Source organism: Podarcis filfolensis (assembly GCF_964270895.1).
Source record: "Podarcis filfolensis genome assembly, chromosome: W".
Lineage (NCBI taxonomy): Eukaryota > Metazoa > Chordata > Lepidosauria > Squamata > Lacertidae > Podarcis > Podarcis filfolensis.
The window spans coordinates 24,741,828-24,763,115 of record NC_139619.1 but is presented as its reverse complement, the minus strand read 5'-3'; the positions used below and the strand labels follow the sequence as shown (position 1 = coordinate 24,763,115).

The window sequence follows — 21,288 nt, the reverse complement described above, 5'->3', positions numbered from 1 at the left end:
TGCAAAAATATATCATTTGCCCGATAATAAATGTTGGAAATGTAAAGAAACTGAAGGTACATTCTTTCACCTTTGGTGGACGTGCCCAAGAATTAAGGCTTTCTGGGAAATGATCTATAATGAAATGAAAAAGGTATTTAAATATACCTTCCTGAAGAAACCAGAGGCCTTCCTTCTGGGCATTGTCGGCCAATTGGTGCCAAAGAAGGACAGAACTTTCTTTATGTATGCAACAACAGCAGCAAGAGTTCTTTTAGCAAAGTATTGGAAGACACAAGATCTACCCACCCTGGAAGAGTGGCAGATGAAGATGATGGACTATATGGAATTGGCGGAAATGACTGGCAGAATCCGAGACTTGGGAGAAGAGGTGGTGGAGGAAGACTGGAAGAAATTTAAAGACTATCTTCAGAAATATTGTAAAATTAATGAATGTTAAAATTATGTTCGGATTGGCAATAAGTGGTATTCAGCAACAAAAGTTAATAAGAATATGTAAAAATGAATTGATAAATGGATGAAAAGATAGAGTCATAATATGTTAGGATATAGAGCTAAGATAAATGATAGAGGGTAAGGATTTGCTGAATTGATTATGTAAATGGGAATGCAAAAAGGGGAGGTGTGAGGAGGTCAAGGAAACAAGCAAATGAGCTTAAAAACATCAAAAAAGTGGATCCGAGTTTTTTGTGGCACAGGCTGTGCCCCTGGCTATGATGTTTGATTTGACGGTGAGCTTGGGATGGGTCAATGCAAAAAGCGTGAGGATCCATGAGGATCCGTGCTTCAAAACCAAGTTTTTGGGCCACGGTATGTCCAGGAAACCATGGAGCCGAGTTTTTTGTGGTGCAGGCTGTGCCCATGGCCATGGTGTTTGATCTGATGGTGACTTCGGGCTGATCTAGTGCAAAAATCATGAGGATCCATAAGGATCCGTGTTTTTTAACCATGTTTTTGCGCCACTGCGGCCCCACGAAACAGTGCATGCATGATTTTTTTGATGCTGCCTACAGAGTAAGACGTGGTCTACAGTATCATGGTGGTTTTATTTAATTTGAATGAAAAAAATCATATGAATTCATGAGGATCCGTTTAAAATCAGCTGGCTCCACCTTTTTCCCTTTTCCTTCCAGTGCAAACAAAGCTCTGGGAAGGGGCCAATTCCCTGCCATGAGCAGATTCCCTGCCAAAATTCTTTGGGAAGGGCCCGATCCCCTGCCATCGGCCGAGCAAGGCCCTCGCCCAGCCAGAAAACAAAGGGAAGCCATTTTGGGTGATGGGAAGGAGGAGGAGGCTCACCTTTTCCGGGCTTCCCGGTCGGGATCAGGTCGGGATCCAGTCAGGATCAGAGAAGGGAACAGGAAAAGAAAAGAAAGGAAGGGAAAAAAGGGGTGAAATTCGTTGCAAGGGGAAAAATCTCCCACCCCAGCCTCTCCGCAGGGGCATCTAATGCGCGCAGATAAGCAGCTGCTGGAGAGGCGATCCCGAGCGCGGAGGCTTCAAAGGGCGGATCCCGGCCGCGCCCACCCCCGCGCAGACGTGGCCGCCCCCCCCTTGCAGGGGGAGCCAGAGCAGAACTCTGTATTGCTCTTATTGATTGCTTTGGTGAATATTATTGTTTTGCTGGGAGCTGCCCAGAGTGGCTGGGAATAGGCAGACCGATGATGATGATAGAATCATAGAATCATAGAATCATAGAGTTGGAAGAGACCACAAGGGCCATCGAGTCCAACCCCCTGCCAAGCAGGAAACACCATCAGAGCACTCCTGACATATGGTTGTCAAGCCTCTGCTTAAAGACCTCCAAAGAAGGAGACTCCACCACACTCCTTGGCAGCAAATTCCACTGTCGAACAGCTCTTACTGTCAGGAAGTTCTTCCTAATGTTTAGGTGGAATCTTCTTTCTTGTAGTTTGGATCCATTGCTCCGTGTCCGCTTCTCTGGAGCAGCAGAAAACAACCTTTCTCCCTCCTCTATGTGACATCCTTTTATATATTTGAACATGGCTATCATGTCACCCCTTAACCTCCTCTTCTCCAGGCTAAACATGCCCAGCTCCCTTAGCCGTTCCTCATAAGGCATCGTTTCCAGGCCTTTGACCATTTTGGTTGCCCTCCTCTGGACACGTTCCAGTTTGTCAGTGTCCTTCTTGAACTGTGGTGCCCAGAACTGGACACAGTACTCCAGGTGAGGTCTGACCAGAGCAGAATACAGTGGCACTATTACTTCCCTTGATCTAGATGCTATACTCCTATTGATGCAGCCCAGAATTGCATTGGCTTTTTTAGCTGCCGCGTCACACTGTTGGCTCATGTCAAGTTTGTGGTCAACCAAGACTCCTAGATCCTTTTCACATGTACTGCTCTCAAGCCAGGTGTCACCCATCTTGTATTTGTGCCTCTCATTTTTTTTGCCCAAGTGCAATACTTTACATTTCTCCCTGTTAAAATTCATCTTGTTTGTTTTGGCCCAGTTCTCTAATCTGTCAAGGTCGTTTTGAAGTGTGATCCTGTCCTCTGGGGTGTTAGCCACCCCTCCCAGTTTGGTGTCATCTGCAAATTTGATCAGGATGCCCTTGAGTCCATCATCCAAGTCCTTGATAAAGATGTTGAATAAGACCGGGCCCAAGACAGAACCCTGTGGCACCCCACTAGTCACTCTTCTCCAGGATGAAGAGGAACCATTGATGAGCACCCTTTGGGTTCGGTCAGTCAGCCAGTTACAAATCCACTGAGTGGTAGCATAGTCAAGACCACATTTTACCAGCTTCTTTACAAGAATATCATGGGGCACCTTGTCAAATGCCTTGCTGAAATCAAGGTAGGCTACATCCACTGCGTTCCCTTCATCTACCAGGCTTGTAATTCTGTCAAAAAACGAGATCAGGTTCGTCTGACATGACTTATTTTTCAGAAATCCATGCTGACTATTGGTGATCACAGCATTCCTTTCTAGGTGCTCACAGACTGTTTGCTTAATGATCTGCTCCAGAATCTTCCCTGGTATTGATGTCAGACTGACTGGGCGGTAATTATTTGGGTCCTCTCTTTTCCCCTTTTTGAAAATAGGGACAACATTTGCCCTCCTCCAGTCTGCCGGGACTTCGCCTGTTCTCCAGGAATTCTCAAAGATGACTGCCAGTGGTTCTGAAATCACATCTGCCAGTTCTTTTAATACTCTTGGATGCAGTTCATCTGGCCCTGGAGACTTGAATACATCTAGACTAGCCAAGTATTCTTGTACTATCTCCTTAGTTATTCTGGGCTGTGTTTCCTCTGCTGAATCATTTGCTCCAAATTCTTCAGGTCGGGCATTGTTTTCTTTATTGGAGAAGACTGAGGCAAAGAAGGCATTGAGGAGTTCAGCCCTTTCTGTGTCCCCTGTTTGCATTTCACCATCTTCTCCTCTGAGTGACCCCACTGTTTCTTTGTTCTTCCTTTTGCTACGAACATACCCATAAAAGCCTTTTTTGTTGCTTTTAACCTCTCTAGCAAGCCTGAGTTCATTCTGTGCTTTAGCTTTTCTGACTTTGTGTCTACACGTGCTGGCTATTTGTTTGAATTCCTCTTTGGTGGTTTCCCCCCTTTTCCATTTTTTGTACACATCCTTTTTTAATCTTAACTCAGTTAAAAGTTCTTTAGATAGTCACCCTGGCTTCTTTAGGCACCTTCCATGTTTCCGTCTCATTGGTATTGCCTGAAGTTGTGCTTTTACTATCTCCCTCTTAACAAACTCCTAGCCATCATGAACTCCCTTTCCTTTTAGTATTACTGTCCATGGGATCTCACCCAGCACTTCCCTAAGTTTTATGAAGTCGGCTTTCTTAAAGTCGAGAAATTGTGTCCTAGTATGCTTGGCTGCTCCTTTCCGCTGTATAGTAAACTTCAGAAGAGCATGATCACTCACGCCTAATGATCCTTCCACTTCTACCCCACTAACCAGGTCATCAACATTGGTTAGGACCAGATCTAAAATGGCTGTTCCTCTTGTTGCTTCTCCCACTTTCTGGACAATGAAGTTGTCTGCAAGGCCAGTGAGGAATCTGTTTGACCTTATGCTCTTGGCTGAGTTTGACATCCAACAAATATCCGGGTAATTGAAGTCTCCCATTACTACTATCTCCCTTCCTTTTGCATGCTTGGCCATCTGTTCCAGGAAGGCATCATCTATGTCCTCCGTATTTAGCCTCCATATTGAGCTTTTTCTGAGCCTTCGCTTCCATTGGTGACAGCCACCTTGGGGTTTTATTCTCAAGCAAATCCTTATATCTTATCCAAACATTAAACAGTGCTTTTCTGACAATATGGTTTTTAAACGCTTTATGTGCTTTGACCTTATCATACCACAGATATGCATGCCACCCAAAGACATTATTAAAGCCTTCTAAGTCCAACACATCAGTGTTCTCAAGAAGCATCCATTCTCTCAGCCAGCAAAAAGCGGCTGATTCATAATAAAGTTTTATGTCTGGCAGGGCAAATCCACCTCTTTCCTTAGCGTCAGTTAATATCTTAAATTTTATTCGAGGTTTCTTGCCCTGCCAGACAAATCTAGAGATATCTCTCTGCCACTTCTTGAAACACTCCATTTTATCTAATATTTGCAGTGTTTGAAACAAAAACAACATCCTTGGCAATACATTCATCTTTATCGCAGCAATTCGGCTTAGCAATGATAGCTTCAAGTTTGACCATATTTCTAAATCCTTTTTCACTTCCATCCAACATTTTTCATAATTATCCTTAAACAGATTCACATTCTTGGCAGTCATGTTAACCCCTAGGTATTTCACTTTCTTAACCAATGTTAACCCTGTCTCCTTCTGAAACCTTTCTCTCTCCATCACTGTTAAATTTTTCTCTAGGACTTTGGTTTTCATCTTATTCAACTTAAATCCCGCTACTTGTCCAAATTCTTGAATTAATTCCAGTACCCTTTTAGTACTAGATTCTGGCTCCTGTAGTGTCAATACCAAATCATCAGCAAATGCTTTCAGTTTGTACTGTTTAGCCCCAACTTGTATGCCTTTAACTGCTTGGTCACTTCTAATCATGTTTAAAAGAACTTCCAGGACCGATATAAAAAGCAATGGAGAGATTGGGCAACCTTGTCGTGTTCCTTTCTCTATCTTAAATTCTTCCGTCACTACATTATTCACAATTAATTTAGCCTTTTGTTCTGAATAAATTGCCCCTATACCGTTTTCAAACCCTTGACCAATATGACAGCTAACAGTCAGAGCGCATTCCAAATACGGCAACCTTATTGTCTAATTTGCAGCCCGTTCCCAGGGTCTGAGCAGTGGAGTTTTAATTTCCTTCCCTCTCTCCCGCAGGTATAAAAAGTCCAAAACTTCTCCCCCCTCTTCTCCTGCTTCCAGGGGGGAGTTTTCTATTTTAGAAGTTGAGATTTTAAGGTGGCTTTCGCCAATGGAAGCTAAGGCTCAGAAAAAGCTCAATATGGAGGCCAAATGGCCAAAATATTGGGAAATTCTGGAGCAAGAAGGTGATAAATTGGAGTTGCAGAGTTATGAGAAACTTAAAGATAAAGTGCGAGACTGGCTTCACTACTATCAAATAAGAGAGGCCTATAATTTGGATAAAAAAATTGGCTTCCAGGTGGAAAAATCAAAGTTGGAAATAGAATTGTTAGAACCGAAAACTAAGATTTTGTCAAGAATGTATAACTTGCTGTTAAAATGGAATACACAGGATGAAACGGTCAAATCAGCTATGATCAAATGGGCGCAAGATCTAGGTCATAATATTATGTTTGCTGACTGGGAACAGTTGTGGACCACCGGTATGAAGTTTACAGCATGTAATGCCTTAAGAGAAAATATTATGAAAATGATTTACAGGTGGTACATGACCCCAGCAAAAATTTATCACCTGCCTGACAATAAGTGTTGGAAATGTAAAGAAGCTGAGGGAACGTTCTTTCACCTTTGGTGGACGTGCCCAAAGGTTAAGGCTTACTGGGAAATGATCTATAATGAACTGAAGAAGGTATTTAAATTTACCTTTCTTAAGAAACCAGAGGCCTTCCTTTTGGGCATAGTAGGCCAATTGGTGCCAAAGAAAGACAGAACATTTTTTATGTACGCAACAACAGCAGCAAGAATACTTCTCGCCAAATATTGGAAGACACAAGATTTGCCCACCGTGGAAGAATGGCAGATGCAAGTGATAGACTATATGGAGATGGCAGAAATGACTGGCAGAATTCGAGACCTGGGAGAAGAGTTGATGGAAGAGGATTGGAAAAAGTTTAAAGATTATCTACAGAAATATAGTAAATTGTTTGAATGTTAAAATGATGTGGGATCTAAAGGTAACACGGCATTTGGGATATAGTTAAAAGAGCTATGAAAAAAAGGATTTAAAAAAGAGGGGAAATTAGAGATATAACAAGTGGGAGTATACAATTATAAATGAGATATGAAAGAGGGTTAGAATTTGCTGAATTTGACGGAATAAAGAGGAACACAAAAAAGGGAGATGTGAGGAGGTCAGGAAAGAGGGTTATAGAACCTTGAAATTTAAAAGTGGATTCTTTTTCTTTTTCTTTTTTATTAAGTGTGTATTTTTCGGTTTTTTGTGTGGATTTGTCTGTTTTTTATGTGTTGTAAAATTCTAATAAATATCTATTAAAAAAAAAAAAAGAAGTTGAGATTTTAATCCTTTCCAGTCGGCTCTCCAAGACTCTAGCTTGCAGCCTCTTTGCTTTGTTCTGTCTACAAAAGCGGAAGGCGGACTTCCTGTTTATGCCTCCCCGCTACAGTTCCAAATTACAAGTTTCTTCCTTTAAAAGTTCCAATTTGTTTTGTTCTTAAATAGTATCTTTGAGATCCAATTGTTCTACTCACGGGTAGTGTCTTTTTAAGTCCAATTGTTCACAGGAAAAAGTCAGCGCTCTCCGGCAACGGCTATGCGGCTTCACTCCGTGGAAAGAGCAGTCGATTCACAGCACCGCGCTGCTCACCCCACTTCGCTACGGAGCCCCGCGAACGGGTTTCCCCGCGAGTAGGGGAGGCGCTGAGGGTGCCCGCCGAATCCCGCGTTCACAGGCTTCACCCGCCTGTGATTTCTAAAGGGTCTCCGCCTTCGCCATGGCGGCCAGACCCGATTTTCACGGAGCAAATTCCTCTTAGTCAGAGGAATTCAGCCATTACCGATGGCGCCAACCAGTTGCTTTCACAGAGAGAGGATGTATATTTATTTTCTGTCTGCGTAGTTAGAAATAAAGCCTAGCAATGTAGCTCATACTTTCTCGTCCTTCTGCTGCTTTGATACTCTGCGTAATGAGTGAACGTGCCTGAAGCCTCATCAAAGGCTTAGGTTGTTAATCATCGTCGGAGGAGATTCCGGAGGACTCGACCGGAGGAGTAGCTCGGTCAAACGGAGATTCCGACAGATTCCACCTCTTCCTTTGTTAGATCCCAAAAGGACACAAATTCCTGGACCAAACACTCTTTCAAATTTCCTTGTTCAATCTCTGGTAGACCTCTCAAACGAAGATATGTCTCTCTTTCCTTAAGTTGTAAGAAGACAATTGCTGTTTGAGATTCTTCCTGTAATCTTTCTAAGTCCGAAAGTTTAACAGTTTCAATCTCTGATACTCTTTTCTGCAAACCTCCAACTTCTACTTTAACCTTTTGGAGGTCTTTGTGCAGAATTCCAAAGTCTTTTTTAAATTCCCGGAGACAGAGAGTATTAGCTCTGACCTCTGTTGCAAGACTCTGCAGACCCTGCTTATTATCTTTCATAAACTCCAATATTTGCTCTTGGAAAGCCTGGTCTTTAGATTCTCTTCTAGTCTGTGTTTTTTTCCCCAGGTTCTCCTGCCATAACCCCGCTAGTAACTCAGATTTCCAAGGTCAAAGATACTTTTATTTCAGAAGAGTCAGGTGTAATGAGCTGGTAGTCAGACAACAGCTCCAATCTGCAGGTCAAGACAGTTAAAATACAGTCCCAATTTCTCCAACCTGCCTTTCTTCTTTATTTTCCTTTTTCACTCCTCAAGCAATTCAAATATGTTGACAGTTTTCACTTTAAGGGTTAAAATGTTTCAGCTCAGATTGCTGCAGAACTTCAAAGTATCCCAATAGGAAACAAAAGTAACAACATTCCTTCTATTGTTTCACACAATGGCTGCTCGCTGCTCTGACCAGAGAGTCAAGCAGCTTTTAAAAGTCCTTTTTAAAAGCATTCGCGGGTATTTCAGTAATGTTAAATTCTCTTCCCCCCTACACCTGCTTTTGGGGGGATAATAGATTCAATCTTTGGAAGTTTAAAAGTCTCTAAATCTTTTCTCCTGGCTTCGGAAATGTCTCTGCTTTCCCCTTCTATCAGCGTGTAGGGACTGGCTTCTGTTTTTAAATTCCCTTTCCCCTGTCCAGATTGTTCCAAATTTTAATCCAAATGTAAAAGGTACTCACGGTACAGTCCTTAAATGATTTTAACGATGGAAGAATTGACCACTAATGCCTCACAGTCTCGCAGCTCCGTATCATCAAAGGAAGCATTCTGTCCATTTGCGTTGCAGCTCAGACCCCCTCGCTCTCGGAGCTCAAAACAGAGCTTACCGGGGAAAGGGGAGACCGCTTTTGATGCCCGCCGGATCCCACATCCTTAAAATGCTCAATTTGAGGTTTTTCCTGGGGGTCCGCTGCGCTGGAGCAGTTTTCCCCTCTTTTGATGTACTGAGGTCTCCTCCGACGAAGAGACCTCCGACTGTGATGGCGCGCACAATCAACCGGAAGCCCAGTATACTCCAATCTTCAATCTGTGAATTAGGCTGCAACCCAAACTCCATCCACGGATTTGTACGACTTTATGGAGTGGCGGGGCCACTGCCACATCCGAAGACACATGGTGGCTGTGGCAGAAGTGGGGAAGCACAGGGATCGGGTCTTGATCAGGCCCAGCGCCATCACACAACAATGGTGGGGCCAACTCAGGATCCGACGGATCCCCTTGGGGGCTTCCACTGGCCACTGCTGGTGAGAATCCTGCCTGCTGGCAACACATGTTTGGCATGCAGAAGGGGAATTCTGCACTCACTGTAGCCTCACCCCATCAGTAGCAGCTGGTGGGAGGCCTGCTTAGCTGGCACAGCAGGGAGGGGGCACACTATGGGTGTGTTGGATTGCCCTGTTCATTTGGAACATACACATTGGGTCAGTTTGTTTACAAATGTATATGCAATTGTCCACTATTCCTACCTGCATTTGATTTATGAAATACCTACCTACCTGCCTACCTGCATATGATTTATGGAATCATAAATCTACAGCCTTGATTTTTGATTTATTTTTTTTAATGACCAGTTGCAACTCACTTCAGTTCATTTCAAAGAATCACAACCTCCACAACTTATCCGTTGTTGCAATGCAGAAGACATCTAATTAAAGAGCATCGGAAAACATTGTCCTGCCCACTTTTGCCCTCTACTGGCATGTGGCCTTTGGAAGTTTGCGTGGAAGGGAACCTCAGCATGGTGCACTCTGAGTGTGGTTGGACTCCATCTCCCGTCAGCCCCAGCTACTATGGCCAGAGGTTAGGAATGGTGGGAGCTGGAATCCTGCAGCATCTGGAGGGCACCAGCTTGGATGCCCTGATGTACACCATTCTGAGCTCATGGGTGGGGCCAGAGGCACAAGTGGGTGGAGCAATGGAGGTGACCTTTATGGCAGAGCCTCCATTCCAGCTACGCTAAAGTTAGAGTCATAGAACTGTAGAGTTGGAAGAGACTATGAGGGTCATTTAGTCCAACCCCCTGCAATGCAGGAATCTTTTGCCCAACGTGGGGCTCAAACCCACAACCCTGAGATTGTGCGTCTCAGGCTCTGCCAACTGAACTACCCCAGCTCAAAGGTTTCTGCACACACCTCTCTCCACCCAGAAAAGCCTAGAGGCATTATCACAATTCAAGGACAATTTCCAGCCAGACAAAAGCACTTGAGGAGAGCGCCAATGAGAAGGGTGGCCTGGGGAAAGTTCTGAGAGCCACGCAGAGACCTCTGTAGGGCCACATTTGGGCTCAGAGAAGTCTCTGCCCTTGGTGCTCATGAATATCCAAACAAGCTGAGAGTTTTCTGTAGAAAACTAGTTGCTCCGAGAAATAACAGACCTGAAAACAATCTATTCTCCTGTGCCCCCCCCCCCCCGGGTTTCCAGTTCCTATTGAGCCAAAATTTGTTGGTGTCACATTTGCAAATGATTCCCAACCCAATATTAGCAGTTTTACAGTGGGGCTTCTCCTTTGGAACTCACTTGGTTTTCAAATCTGTTGCAAAACATCCAGGGAGAATGTAATGCTCTCACTTCCTCACCCACATACCCAGCTTCTGAGTGTTATTACTGTTAATGTTTGATTTCTGACTGCTACATAAAGGTTAGCTAAACCAGACAATCTTAAGAGTAGAAGGACACTGATCAGTGTAACAAGATTACATTTGGCACCACAGTGTTGGTGCTGAGCTTTAAAGCCCTAAACGGCCTCAGCCCAGTATACCTGAAGGAGCGTCTCCACCCCCATCGCTCAGCCCGGACACAGAGGTCCTCCTCAGAGGGTCCTCTGGTGGTGCCTTCACTGTGAGAAGCAAAGTTACAGGGAACCAGACAGAGGGCCTTCTCGGTAGTGGCACCCTCCCTGTAGAACACCCTCCCATCAGATGTCAAGAAGATAAAGAACTGCACAACTTTTAGAAGACATCTGAAGGCAGCCCTGTATCAGGTAGTTTTATTATGTTTTTTTATGGTTTTATATCATGGGTAGGCAAACTAAGGCCTGGGGCCGGATCCAGCCTAATAGCCTTCTAAATCTGGCCCATGGATGGCCCAGGAATCAGCGTGTTTTGACATGAGTAGAATGTGTGCTTTTATTTAAAATGCATCTCTGGGTTATTTATGGGGCATAGGAATTAATTCAATTTTTTTTTCCAATATAGTCTGGGCCCCCACAATGTCTGAGGGACAGTGGACCGGCCCCCTGCTGAAAGGTTTGCTGACCCCTGTGGAATCCCCTCCCCAGAGAGGTGCACCTGGTATCTTCATTGTTATCTTTCATCAGATGCTTTTTAAGGTTTAACATTTTACCATGTCTTTATGTATGCTGGAAGCTGTCCAGAGTGGCAACCCAGTCAGATGGATGGGGTATATTATAATAATAATAATAATAATAATAATACTTAAGACACACCACTTTACCTAGGACAAGAGGAATATTGTCTTTTTATATTGTGACCTGCCCTAGACCCTAATGACAAATGCCCTAGACCCTAATGACAAATGGGTGGGTAAGTTGACTTCCTGGGAGGAAGTTTAGGTTTGGGGGAGTAAGTCATTTAGGGCTTTAAATACTTATGTGAGCACCTTGAACTGGGCCTGGAAATGAACTGGCAACCAGTTCTGCTATTTTAGACCAGGGGTTATGTGAGTTCTATATGGAGTGAGTTGTAATTGTGACTTTCCAGTTTGCTTCACCTGCTTGAGCCAGGTGAATGTGATGTGGGAGTGACTGGGCAGCTAGTGCTACTAGCCCCTGTGCCATAACTTTCTGCTATGACTTGGAGCTGGTGAGGTCGAAACATAGATCTGGGAAGAGCATTGAGACTTGGCCATGTACTCCCCCACCCCTTCTGAAATACGGATAATTTTAACCTGTGCTTTCCTCCTCCATTTCTGCTTCTCCACAGAGCATGTTAACTACCAACCAGAAAACCCGGTCAGTTATCTGGAGCACTGCTTGCACAAAGTCCGGGAGCTGGGTGGACCCAAGATGGTGCAATGGGATACTTTCATCCCTCAGGAATGATGGGCCATGCACAGCAATGGCAGTAGTGGGCAAGACAAGAAAACCTTCTTCTGCACAGGTTTGGATGCCCCCTCATTGAAGTTTAAGAGCTTAGGTCAGAAGTCACCAACCTTTTTAGATCTGTGGGCACATTTTAATTTTTGATGAGTGCTGTGGGTGCCACCCTGAATTGGTGTTTCTCTCCCCTTTCCCTGGATCCTCCAACTGAAGGGGAAGGAAGGAAGTGCAAGCGTGCTTTCTCTCTCTCGATCTCTCTTTGCTTCTCTAAATCATCTAGCTAAAAGTCTGATCCAGTAGGATTTATCTGAGCCTTAAACGGTAACACAGGAAGCTGCCTTATACAGAGTTGGACCAATGGTCCATTTAGTCTGCACTGATGGGCAGTGGCTCTCCAGGATCTCAGAGGATATCTTTCTCAACCCTACTGGAAATGCCAGTGGGGATTGAACCTGGAACCTGGGTATGCAAAGCTTGTGTTCTACCACTGAGCTGTGGCCCTTTTCATATAAAGCTAGAGGAAGTGGAAAAGAGCATCTCTTGCAATTTCATCCAACTTCAACAGTGGCTGAGGGTAGAATTCAGAGGCTCCATGGGCACCTGGGGAAGGCACCTCAAGGACACCAGTGAACCCATGGATTCCATGTTGGCAGCCCCTGTAATTTGCAATGACATTCTGATTTATTTTTATCCTTGCAGGACTAGACTTGGCACCATACAATCAGTATCAACACCTACCACCCATTGAAAGCCAGTTCTCCATTGAGAGTGATTCGGATATGACAGAATCCACTGGCCTGATCCAAGAATATGATGTATTTGTCCCTGGTCAACCTCGTACTAAGATCATATTTGTAAAAGGTGAGAAGTTAATTGGGATGAGGAGGAATGGTTCTTCAGTGGGAAGAGGGGCAAATGCTTGCTTGGAGACTTGGGTAAATTCTTTTATCTACTTGCACTGGTGTGCTTTTGAACTGCTACATTGGCAGAAACTGGGACAGAGCAATGGGAGTTCACCACTGTCAAGCAGATTTGAACTGCTGACCTTCTGATCGGCAAGCTCAAGAGGCTCAGTGGTTTAGATCACAGTGCTGTTATGTATTGAAGTTCTCACCCTGGCCACCAGGGATATTGTGTATATAGTTTTCACTCAGGTCCACATAAGTTAATTTAGGCGGGAAACCCTGGGTTGTTGTTGTTACAATGTTGACAGCCGGCTGCCTATAAAAGCAGGCCGGCTGAGCTGTTTGCTGTTCAGTTCAGTTCCAGCTTACTTATCAAGAACTACTTGGAGAAATCTCTGTGTCGTCTGCTATTTCCACCCACTAATTAATACAGATCCTGCTTGTGGACTTCCCAGAAGCATCTGGGAGTCCACCATGAGAGCAGGATGGTGGGCTAGAGGGGCCCTTGGCATGATGCAGAAGGCTTCTCTTATTTCCTTATGTAAGTGTTTTGGTCATTTGCAAAGGATCACTTTAAAACTATTTCATCACATAAATGTATATATAGTATTTCAGATCTTCCATTTCTCACGTAAGACTGGGGGGCAGCACCCACATTCACAAATAGTTGGCACAAAGTGGGCTGCTTATCTGGTCGTGAACAGTTGGCAAAGTTGACAAGAGGGAAAATAGGCCCATTTGGGTCCCAGGCACTTCATTATTTATTTCATTTTACAGATTTATAAACCGCACAGCCAGAGCAGCATATAATAAGATACCATACAAATTCTAATAGCAACAGAGCCATTTCTACCCGTGTGCCACTAATCCTCCTTCTACCACCTCCAATTCAAGCACAACATCCATGACCTCCCACAGGGAAATCCCTTCCACGTAACCTGCAATTCCACCCCTCTCCCGGCCAGGTGAATGCAGGGTGTGAATATGCACACTCCATGCACCCCAGTCTCCATGGTGGAGGGGGGCAGGTCCCACGCTATGCTTTTAAAGCACAATTTAGCTCACATTTAAAGCACATGGCTTTCTCCCAAAGCATCGTGGGAACAGTAGTTTTTTATGGAAGCTGAGAGGTGTTAGGAGGCCCCTTTTCTCCACACAGAACTACAGTCCCCAAAGTTCCCTGGGAAGAGGGAATGACTGTTAAGCCACTATGAGAACTGCAGCCATGTCAGGGGAATGGAGGGTCTCCTAATAACTCTCTGCACCTTAGAAAACTACAGTTCCCACAATGCTTTGGGAGAGCTCATGACTGTCCAAGTGGTATAACAGCACTTACAATGTAAGGTGTGCATGTGGCCTATGGGTGGTATGCCCTCCCCTTTTCATAGTTCTAGTCTGGTAGCCCAAATACAGCTTGCCTAAGCTTCTGGTGGACTACCATATGCAGCTGAATTTGGCTTTGAGTCCCTGAAGATGGGAGGGGAAATGGAAAGGAAACAAAGAGAACAGGCCAGAATGTCTGCCAAGCTCCAGGGGGCCCACCTCCGCTTCTGCCTTTTTTTTTTTTACTTTTTTTTTGCTTTAAACAGGTACATATAAATTTAGACAACCAAAATTACAAAGGAAAATTCCTTAATAGTAATGAAAAAAACTACAAAAAACTACAAAAAATATTGAAGTACATGACACAGAACATAAGCAACTATGGGAAAGATAAGGTAAAAGGAAAAAGAAAAAAAGAAAAAGAAAAAGGAAGACGAGCCAAAGCAAGAAAGCTCATCTATTGTACACTTCCGTCAAGCTCACAACAGATCATTATTCTTATCAATTATCTCTATCTGCATTCCAAAGGAATCCCTCATCTTGGTATCAGGGAACATTTCTCTATGCGGTATCATTCCAAACATAGCCAGATCTTTCTTGTTGAGCCCTTGTCCCCTAAATAATTATTTAAACATTCCCATTCTTCTTTCACCAATTTTTTAGGTTTATCTTTTATTGCATCTGTCAGCTTTGCGAGCTCCAAGTACTCGCACAATTTGACTACCCATTCCTCTTTAGTGGGTGCATTTTTATCTTTCCAGTGTTTTGCCACTATAACCCTTGCTGCTGACGTTGCATACATAAATAGCCTAGTTTTGTTTTTGGGAATATTATCTGAAACCATTCCTAGTAAAAATTCTTCCGGTTTCTTGCTAAATGTAGTTTTTATCAATCTCTTTATCTCTACATAAATCAAGTTCCAAAATCTTTGTATCTCTAGACAGGACCACCACATATGGTAGTATGTTCCTATCTGTTCCTTACATCGCCAGCACTTGTTATTGTTTGATTTATTTATTTTTGCAAGTTTTGCAGGGGTCAGGTACCACCTATAGTACATTTTCATAAGATTTTCCCTTATAAGGAAACAAGCCGTGAATTTTATATTTTTAGTCCATAATTCATTCCAAATATTGGGTTTGATCGTATGCCCCAGGTCCCTCTCCCATTTTACTGTAATTTCTTTGATATCTTCCTCCTTTCTTTGCCAATTCAAAAGTAGTTTGTACATTTTTGAAAGTGTCTTTTGATTATTATATAAAATATCCTTCTCCAGATAGGATATTTTTTTGTCAAATCCTTTGGTTCTTTTATCCTTTTCAAGGGCGGCTTTTAGTTGATAATACTCCAGCCAGGTTATTTCCTTCTGTTTCAATTTGCTTAGGTCCTTTATTTTCGGATCACTACTTGTTTCCTCTACTAAATCCTTATATGTTAGCCAGTCGCTGTTCATATTTATCCTGTGAACCGACATAGATTCCATTGGTGACAGCCACCATGGTGTTTTGGTTACTACTGATTTTTTACTCCTCTCCCATACTTCATATAATGCCCTTCTCACAATATGATTTAAAAATCCTTTGTGGGATTTAACCTTGTCATAGCCTATGTAGCCATGCCACCCGTACACAATATCCCATCCCTCCAGATCTAGGACTTCCGTGTTTTTAATTAATATCCAGTCCTTAATCCATGTCCAGCACGCTGCCTCCAAGTACAGTTTAAGGTCAGGGACCGCGAAGCCTCCTTTTTCCTTCAACTCTGTTAGTAGCTTAAATTTTATGCGTGGTTTTTTCCCTTGCCAAATAAACTTGACAAGGTCTTTCTGCCATTCCTTAAAACACTTTACGCCTCTGATTATAGGTATTGATTGGAACATAAAAATCATCTTTGGCGATACCATCATTTTAACTGTGGATATTCTCCCCCACAGGGACAAATTCAATTTTCCCCAAGTCTCTAATTCTTTTTTTATTTCCTTCCACTTCTTCTCATAATTGTCCTTACATAAGTTTGTATTCTTATTGGTGATCCAAACCCCCAAATAATTTACCTTATTGGCTACCTTTAAACCTGTTGTATTTTCCAGTTCCTCTTGTTCCGACTTACGTAAATTTTTCGTTAATAATTTGGATTTTCCTTTATTCAGTTTGAACCCAGAGACCTTCCCAAATTCTTCCAGTTGTACAAGCGTTTTTTGGATACTTTCCACTGGGTTTTCAGTGGTTACGATTACATCATCTGCAAAGGCTTTAATTTTATAGTATTGAGTTCCTAGGTTAATTCCTCTTATGTTTTTATCCTTTCTTATTGCTATTAAAAGTGGTTCCAAGGTGGCAATAAAAAGAAGTGGGGAGAGAGGGCACCCCTGTCTTGTCCCCCTTTCGATGCTGAACTCTTCGGTGATCTCGTTATTTATTAGCAATTTTGCTTTTTGGTTATCATATATCGCCCTAATTCCATTAATTATTTTCTCCCCTATGTCCAGACCTTTGAAAGTTTCCAATAGGAAATTCCATGATATATCAAAAGCTTTTTCTGCATCAACCAATAACATGGCCAACTTTTTACTTGGTTTCATTTCTACATACTCCAACAGGTCAATTATTATTCTTGTATTGTCTTTTATATGTCTATCCGGTAAGAAGCCCGCCTGGTCTCTGCTGATTATTTTGTTTAGAGTCTTTTTTAATCTATTAGCCATCACCCCAGCATAGATTTTATAGTCTGTATTCAACAGGGAGATTGGTCTATAATTTTTCATGTCTGTCAACTCCACTCCCTGTTTTGGGATTAGAGTGATCAGTGCTTCTTTCCATGATTGTGGTATATCTTTCCCTCCCAGTATATTATTCATTATTCTTTGTAATATAGGGAGGATTACTTCTTCCAGGTTCTTGTAGTACATTAATGTGATTCCGTCAAGACCTGGCGATTTGCCACTCTTCATTTTTTTTATTACTTGTGCTATTTCATCTATTTCTATATTGGAGTTTAGGGCCTCAACTTCTTCTTTTTCAATTCTTGGTAATTTATTTTGTTGTAAATACTCTTCCATTTTATTAACCTCTAATTGTTCTTGTTTATACAAATCTTTATAAAAGTTTAAGAATTTTATTTTTATTTTTACTGGGTCTGTTATTTCCTCTCCTTGGTCCAAAATTTTATTTATAACTTTTTTTTTTGCTTTTCCTTTATCATCCATGCTAACAACTTACCGGGCTTATTGGCGGACTCAAAATACCTTTGTTTTGCCCATTTAATTTTATTTTCTACTTCCTTATTTAATATACTAGAGATATGGGATTGCAATACCTTTATTTTTTGTAATATTTCATGACTTTTTGGATTTTTGATCAACTCTTTTTCATTAATTCTTATCTGTTTAGTTAGCTCTTGGATATTATTGTCTTTTATCTTCTTCAGCCTAGCCATTTGTTGTATTCCAAGACCCCTCACGTACGGTTTACTTGCGTCCCAAACTACATTTATATCTGTATTTTGTTTCCCATTTATTTGAAAAATTCCGCTAACTTGATTTTTGCTTGCGTCACGCATTGGTCATCTCTCCATATCTCATCGCTCATCCTCCACCTTCCCTTTGTTTGCTTTTTAATTTCCATATGTATTGTTACTGGATTATGGTCTGATATAGTCCTTCCCAGAATTTCTGCTTTTTCTAAGAAGAGGGTCAGCCCTTTAGAAATCCAAATAGCATCTAACCTCCCCCCTGATTTTTTAGCTTCCGAGAAGTGTGTAATATCTTTCCCATTAGGGTGTTTAATTCTCCATGAGTCATAGAGGTCAAAATTGTCCACCATCTGGAAAAAGGAGAGTGGTAATTTACCTTCATTGGTAAGTTTCCCTCTAAAAGTTCTATCCCATTCGACCACTCCATTCCAATCTCCCATAAGAACGCTTCTGCCTTGTTTGCTTATGATTTGTATATAAAACCCTCACACAATATGTTGGCAATAAAAGCAAAATTGGAAACTAATCCATCTCCAGGAGCAAAGCAGAAGGAGTTTAGGAAAGTGGTTGAAGTCTTTTAAGTAATGAGGGAATAAACTGAGAAAAGGGAGAGTTTAAGATGAATTATGTTTGAGCAGGATCCAATTCTCTTCTTTACTGTTTGGTAACAGCAGCACATTCTCACAATGCGCTTGAAAAAAAAGTTGTTTTGAAAAGGGAACTGTGTCTGTCATTTTATTCAGGAGAGAATTACAAGAATAAACCACCACTAAGAAGCTTGTGAAACTCTGTGAATCTGAACTCATATTAGGATTTGAGATTTAAGAACTGGGAAAACCCTGACACGTGTGTAAAATCCTTCAATTAGCAAAGAAATATCCAAGCCTAATAGCCTTTGTATATACATTTATAAATTGGGAATGTGCCACCTGGGAGAAGTATATATTGCCATCATTTTGCCATCAACAGGCAATGTCTTTTGTAAAACAGTCTTGTTACTTTTCACCCCTCCAGATGAGTTTATCCAACAATTCTGCAATTTCATAGCCAAGAGCCTCTACACCCTACGGAGATTTGAAAAGAAAAGCTAGTTTCCCTTGGAACATTTCATACAAACATAGTATGCACAGTCATTCATTCATCAGCCCTGGCGAAACCAAGGCAATGGAGCTTTAAACTAAATCCTGGGGAGAAGGGAAACAATATTACAAATGACAAGGAAATACCTGGTACTGAGGATAATAGCTTTACTGGTGCACAGGAAGCTGAGGTGGTGCGGCAGAATCCACAAAAGGACAGGAAACTAGAAGAAGGAAGCAGCTGGAGGAAATGACTCATGGTTTCAGTTGTCTCTCTATTAATGCATGTTGTTGTTGTTTAGTCGTTTAGTCGTGTCCGACTCTTCGTGACCCCATGTACCAGAGCACACCAGGCACTTCTGTCTTCTACTGCCTCCCGCAGTTTAGGCAAATTCATGCTGGTAGCTTCGAGAACACTGTCCAACCATCTCGTCCTCTGTCGTCCCCTTCTCCTTGTGCCCTCCATCTTTCCCAACATCAGGGTCTTTTCCAGGGAGTCTTCTCTTCTCATGAGGTGGCCAAAGTATTGGAGCCTCAGCTTCACGATCTGTCCTTCCAGTGAGCACTCAGGGCTGATTTCCTTCAGAATGGAGAGGTTTGATCTGCTTGCAGTCCATGGGACTCTCAAGAGTCTCCTCCAGCACCATAATTCAAAAGCATCAATTCTTTGGCGATCAGCCTTCTTTATGGTCCAGCTTTCACTTCCATACATCACTACTGGGAAAACCATAGCTTGAACTATACGGACCTTTGTCAGCAAGGTGGTGTCTCTGCTTTTGAAGATGCTGTCTAGGTTTGTCATTGCTTTTCTCCCAAGAAGCAGGGGTCTTTTAATTTCATGACTGCTGTCACCATCTGCAGTGATCATGGAGCCCAAGAAAGTAAAATCTCTCACTGCCTCCATTTCTTCCCCTTCTATTTGCCAGGAGGTGATGGGCCCAGTGGCCATGATCTTCGTTTTTTTGATGTTGAGCTTCAGACCATATTTTGCGCTCTCCTCTTTCACCCTCATTAAAAGGTTCTTTAATTCCTCACTTTCTGCCATCAAGGTTGTGTCATCTGCATATCTGAGGTTGTTGATATTTCTTCCGGCAACCTTGATTTGTCGGAATCAAGCCTTCATTCAGAGGAATTGGCCACTCTCCAGGTGCCCGGCTTGGATTCCTTGTTGATCTCCCCCGTCAGCGACTCCCGGCAGGACAAGGCGAGATCCCGGCGATCCTCCTCAAACGTGAGAAGAACACACCATTCCCTCCCCTTCCCTCATTCCCAGGGAGGGGAGAGAGACAGACAGAAATGTATTTACATGCCTTTATTTCTGTCTTTCCAGCAGTACAGAGAAAACGTGTCTGCACTCTCTTAACACCAACAGCAGAGAGAGAATAACTCCTCCCATGTACTTCCAGTACAGGGTCATGTGACAATCTGAGCTAACATCCGGTGCTCAGTGCACATAATAGACTGTCCCTTGTTCCCACGGTACAGTCCCAAAACATCAACATCCTGTTTGGCTTTCCAGCCATCTGGAGCACTTAGCTGCATTGCTCCTTTTTCGTAACATCCTCCCCCAAAAGAATCAATGCGTGTTGCGGCAAGCAAAGCGTGATCCAGAGAAGAAAACAAACAGTTGTTATACACATAACACTCCCCTGTTGTTTCAGTTCCACCCTTGGAACTCCCCGTCACTGGTTTCCCCAGTGTACCTCTCTGGTTGTCTGGCTTCCAAGGAATGAGTGCATCTGCATTACCTTGGCTAGCAACTCTCTGTTGTGTCTTTGTCTCTGACTCAGACACAGCTCCAACCTGTCCCCGGTTGTTTACAACAGCAACACATGCAACAGCTAAGTTAGCAAACTCTTCTGAGTACCTTTTGGGTGGTTCACCCTTTGTAACTCTCTCAGACCTGCGTATGAGGTGCTGATCCTCTCTGCTCACTGGTTCAATCTCAGGACTCTTAGGAGAACCAGTTCCAATGGTAAACAGTGGTTCATCCTTCACCTGTGAAGGTCTATCCATTGAGTGAGATTTCCTCTCAATGACTGTGACAACTGAGCTCTCTGAGCTATCACTGTCACTCTCAGTACCACTGTACTCTGTGAAATCATCATCATCATCTGAATTGTCCTCTGTGGGAAATGTGTGTACTATCACTCTCTCCTGTTCAGGAGCACTCTCTAGAAATTTTGTGAGAATCACTTGACCAGATTCAGACAAAATTACTCTGTAGAGACCCTTTTCATATCCCACAAAAATGCCTCTGGCATTCTTTACTCCACCTGGAGCTTCTGTCCTCACATGAGACCCAAAAACCTTGAAATGGGCAACAGAAGGTTTTCTATGGAACAGTTTCTCAAAAGGAGAACTTCCCAACTCTTTTGAAACCTTTCTCAACCACGTATAACAATACGACATTAGGGACTCCGCCCAGAACTCATGTGGCAGATGTGAACTAAGCAATTGCGCATTCATCCCCTTTTGCAATTCTTTGTTCACCCGTACACAGACACCCCTGCTCCACGCTTCCGCTGAAACAGCAACCTTGTGTCTTATCCCTTTCTTCTGCAGGAACTCCTGAAAATCCTGTAAAAGAAAAATCTGCTTCTCATCTGTTAAAAGACAATCAATGTTAGCATCATGCATATTTTTAACCTTGTCACAAAACTCCTGAAACCTTTCCAAGGCTTCCTGTGGC

General features: G+C 42.8%; 1 protein-coding gene across 1 annotated transcript; it reads right to left on the bottom strand.

The window, feature by feature from the left end:
• Positions 1 to 1,756: 1,756 nt before the first annotated feature.
• LOC310753836 (uncharacterized protein) lies at positions 1,757 to 3,743 on the bottom strand (the record flags this gene model as incomplete). Its single annotated transcript, XM_083595196.1, has 2 exons — positions 2,795 to 3,743; positions 1,757 to 2,596 (listed from the first exon to the last, which is right to left on the bottom strand). Exons 1-2 carry the CDS (start codon positions 3,389 to 3,391, stop codon positions 1,757 to 1,759), a joined length of 1,437 nt encoding a protein of 478 aa, XP_083451322.1. The 5' UTR covers positions 3,392 to 3,743.
• Positions 3,744 to 21,288: the final 17,545 nt, after the last annotated feature.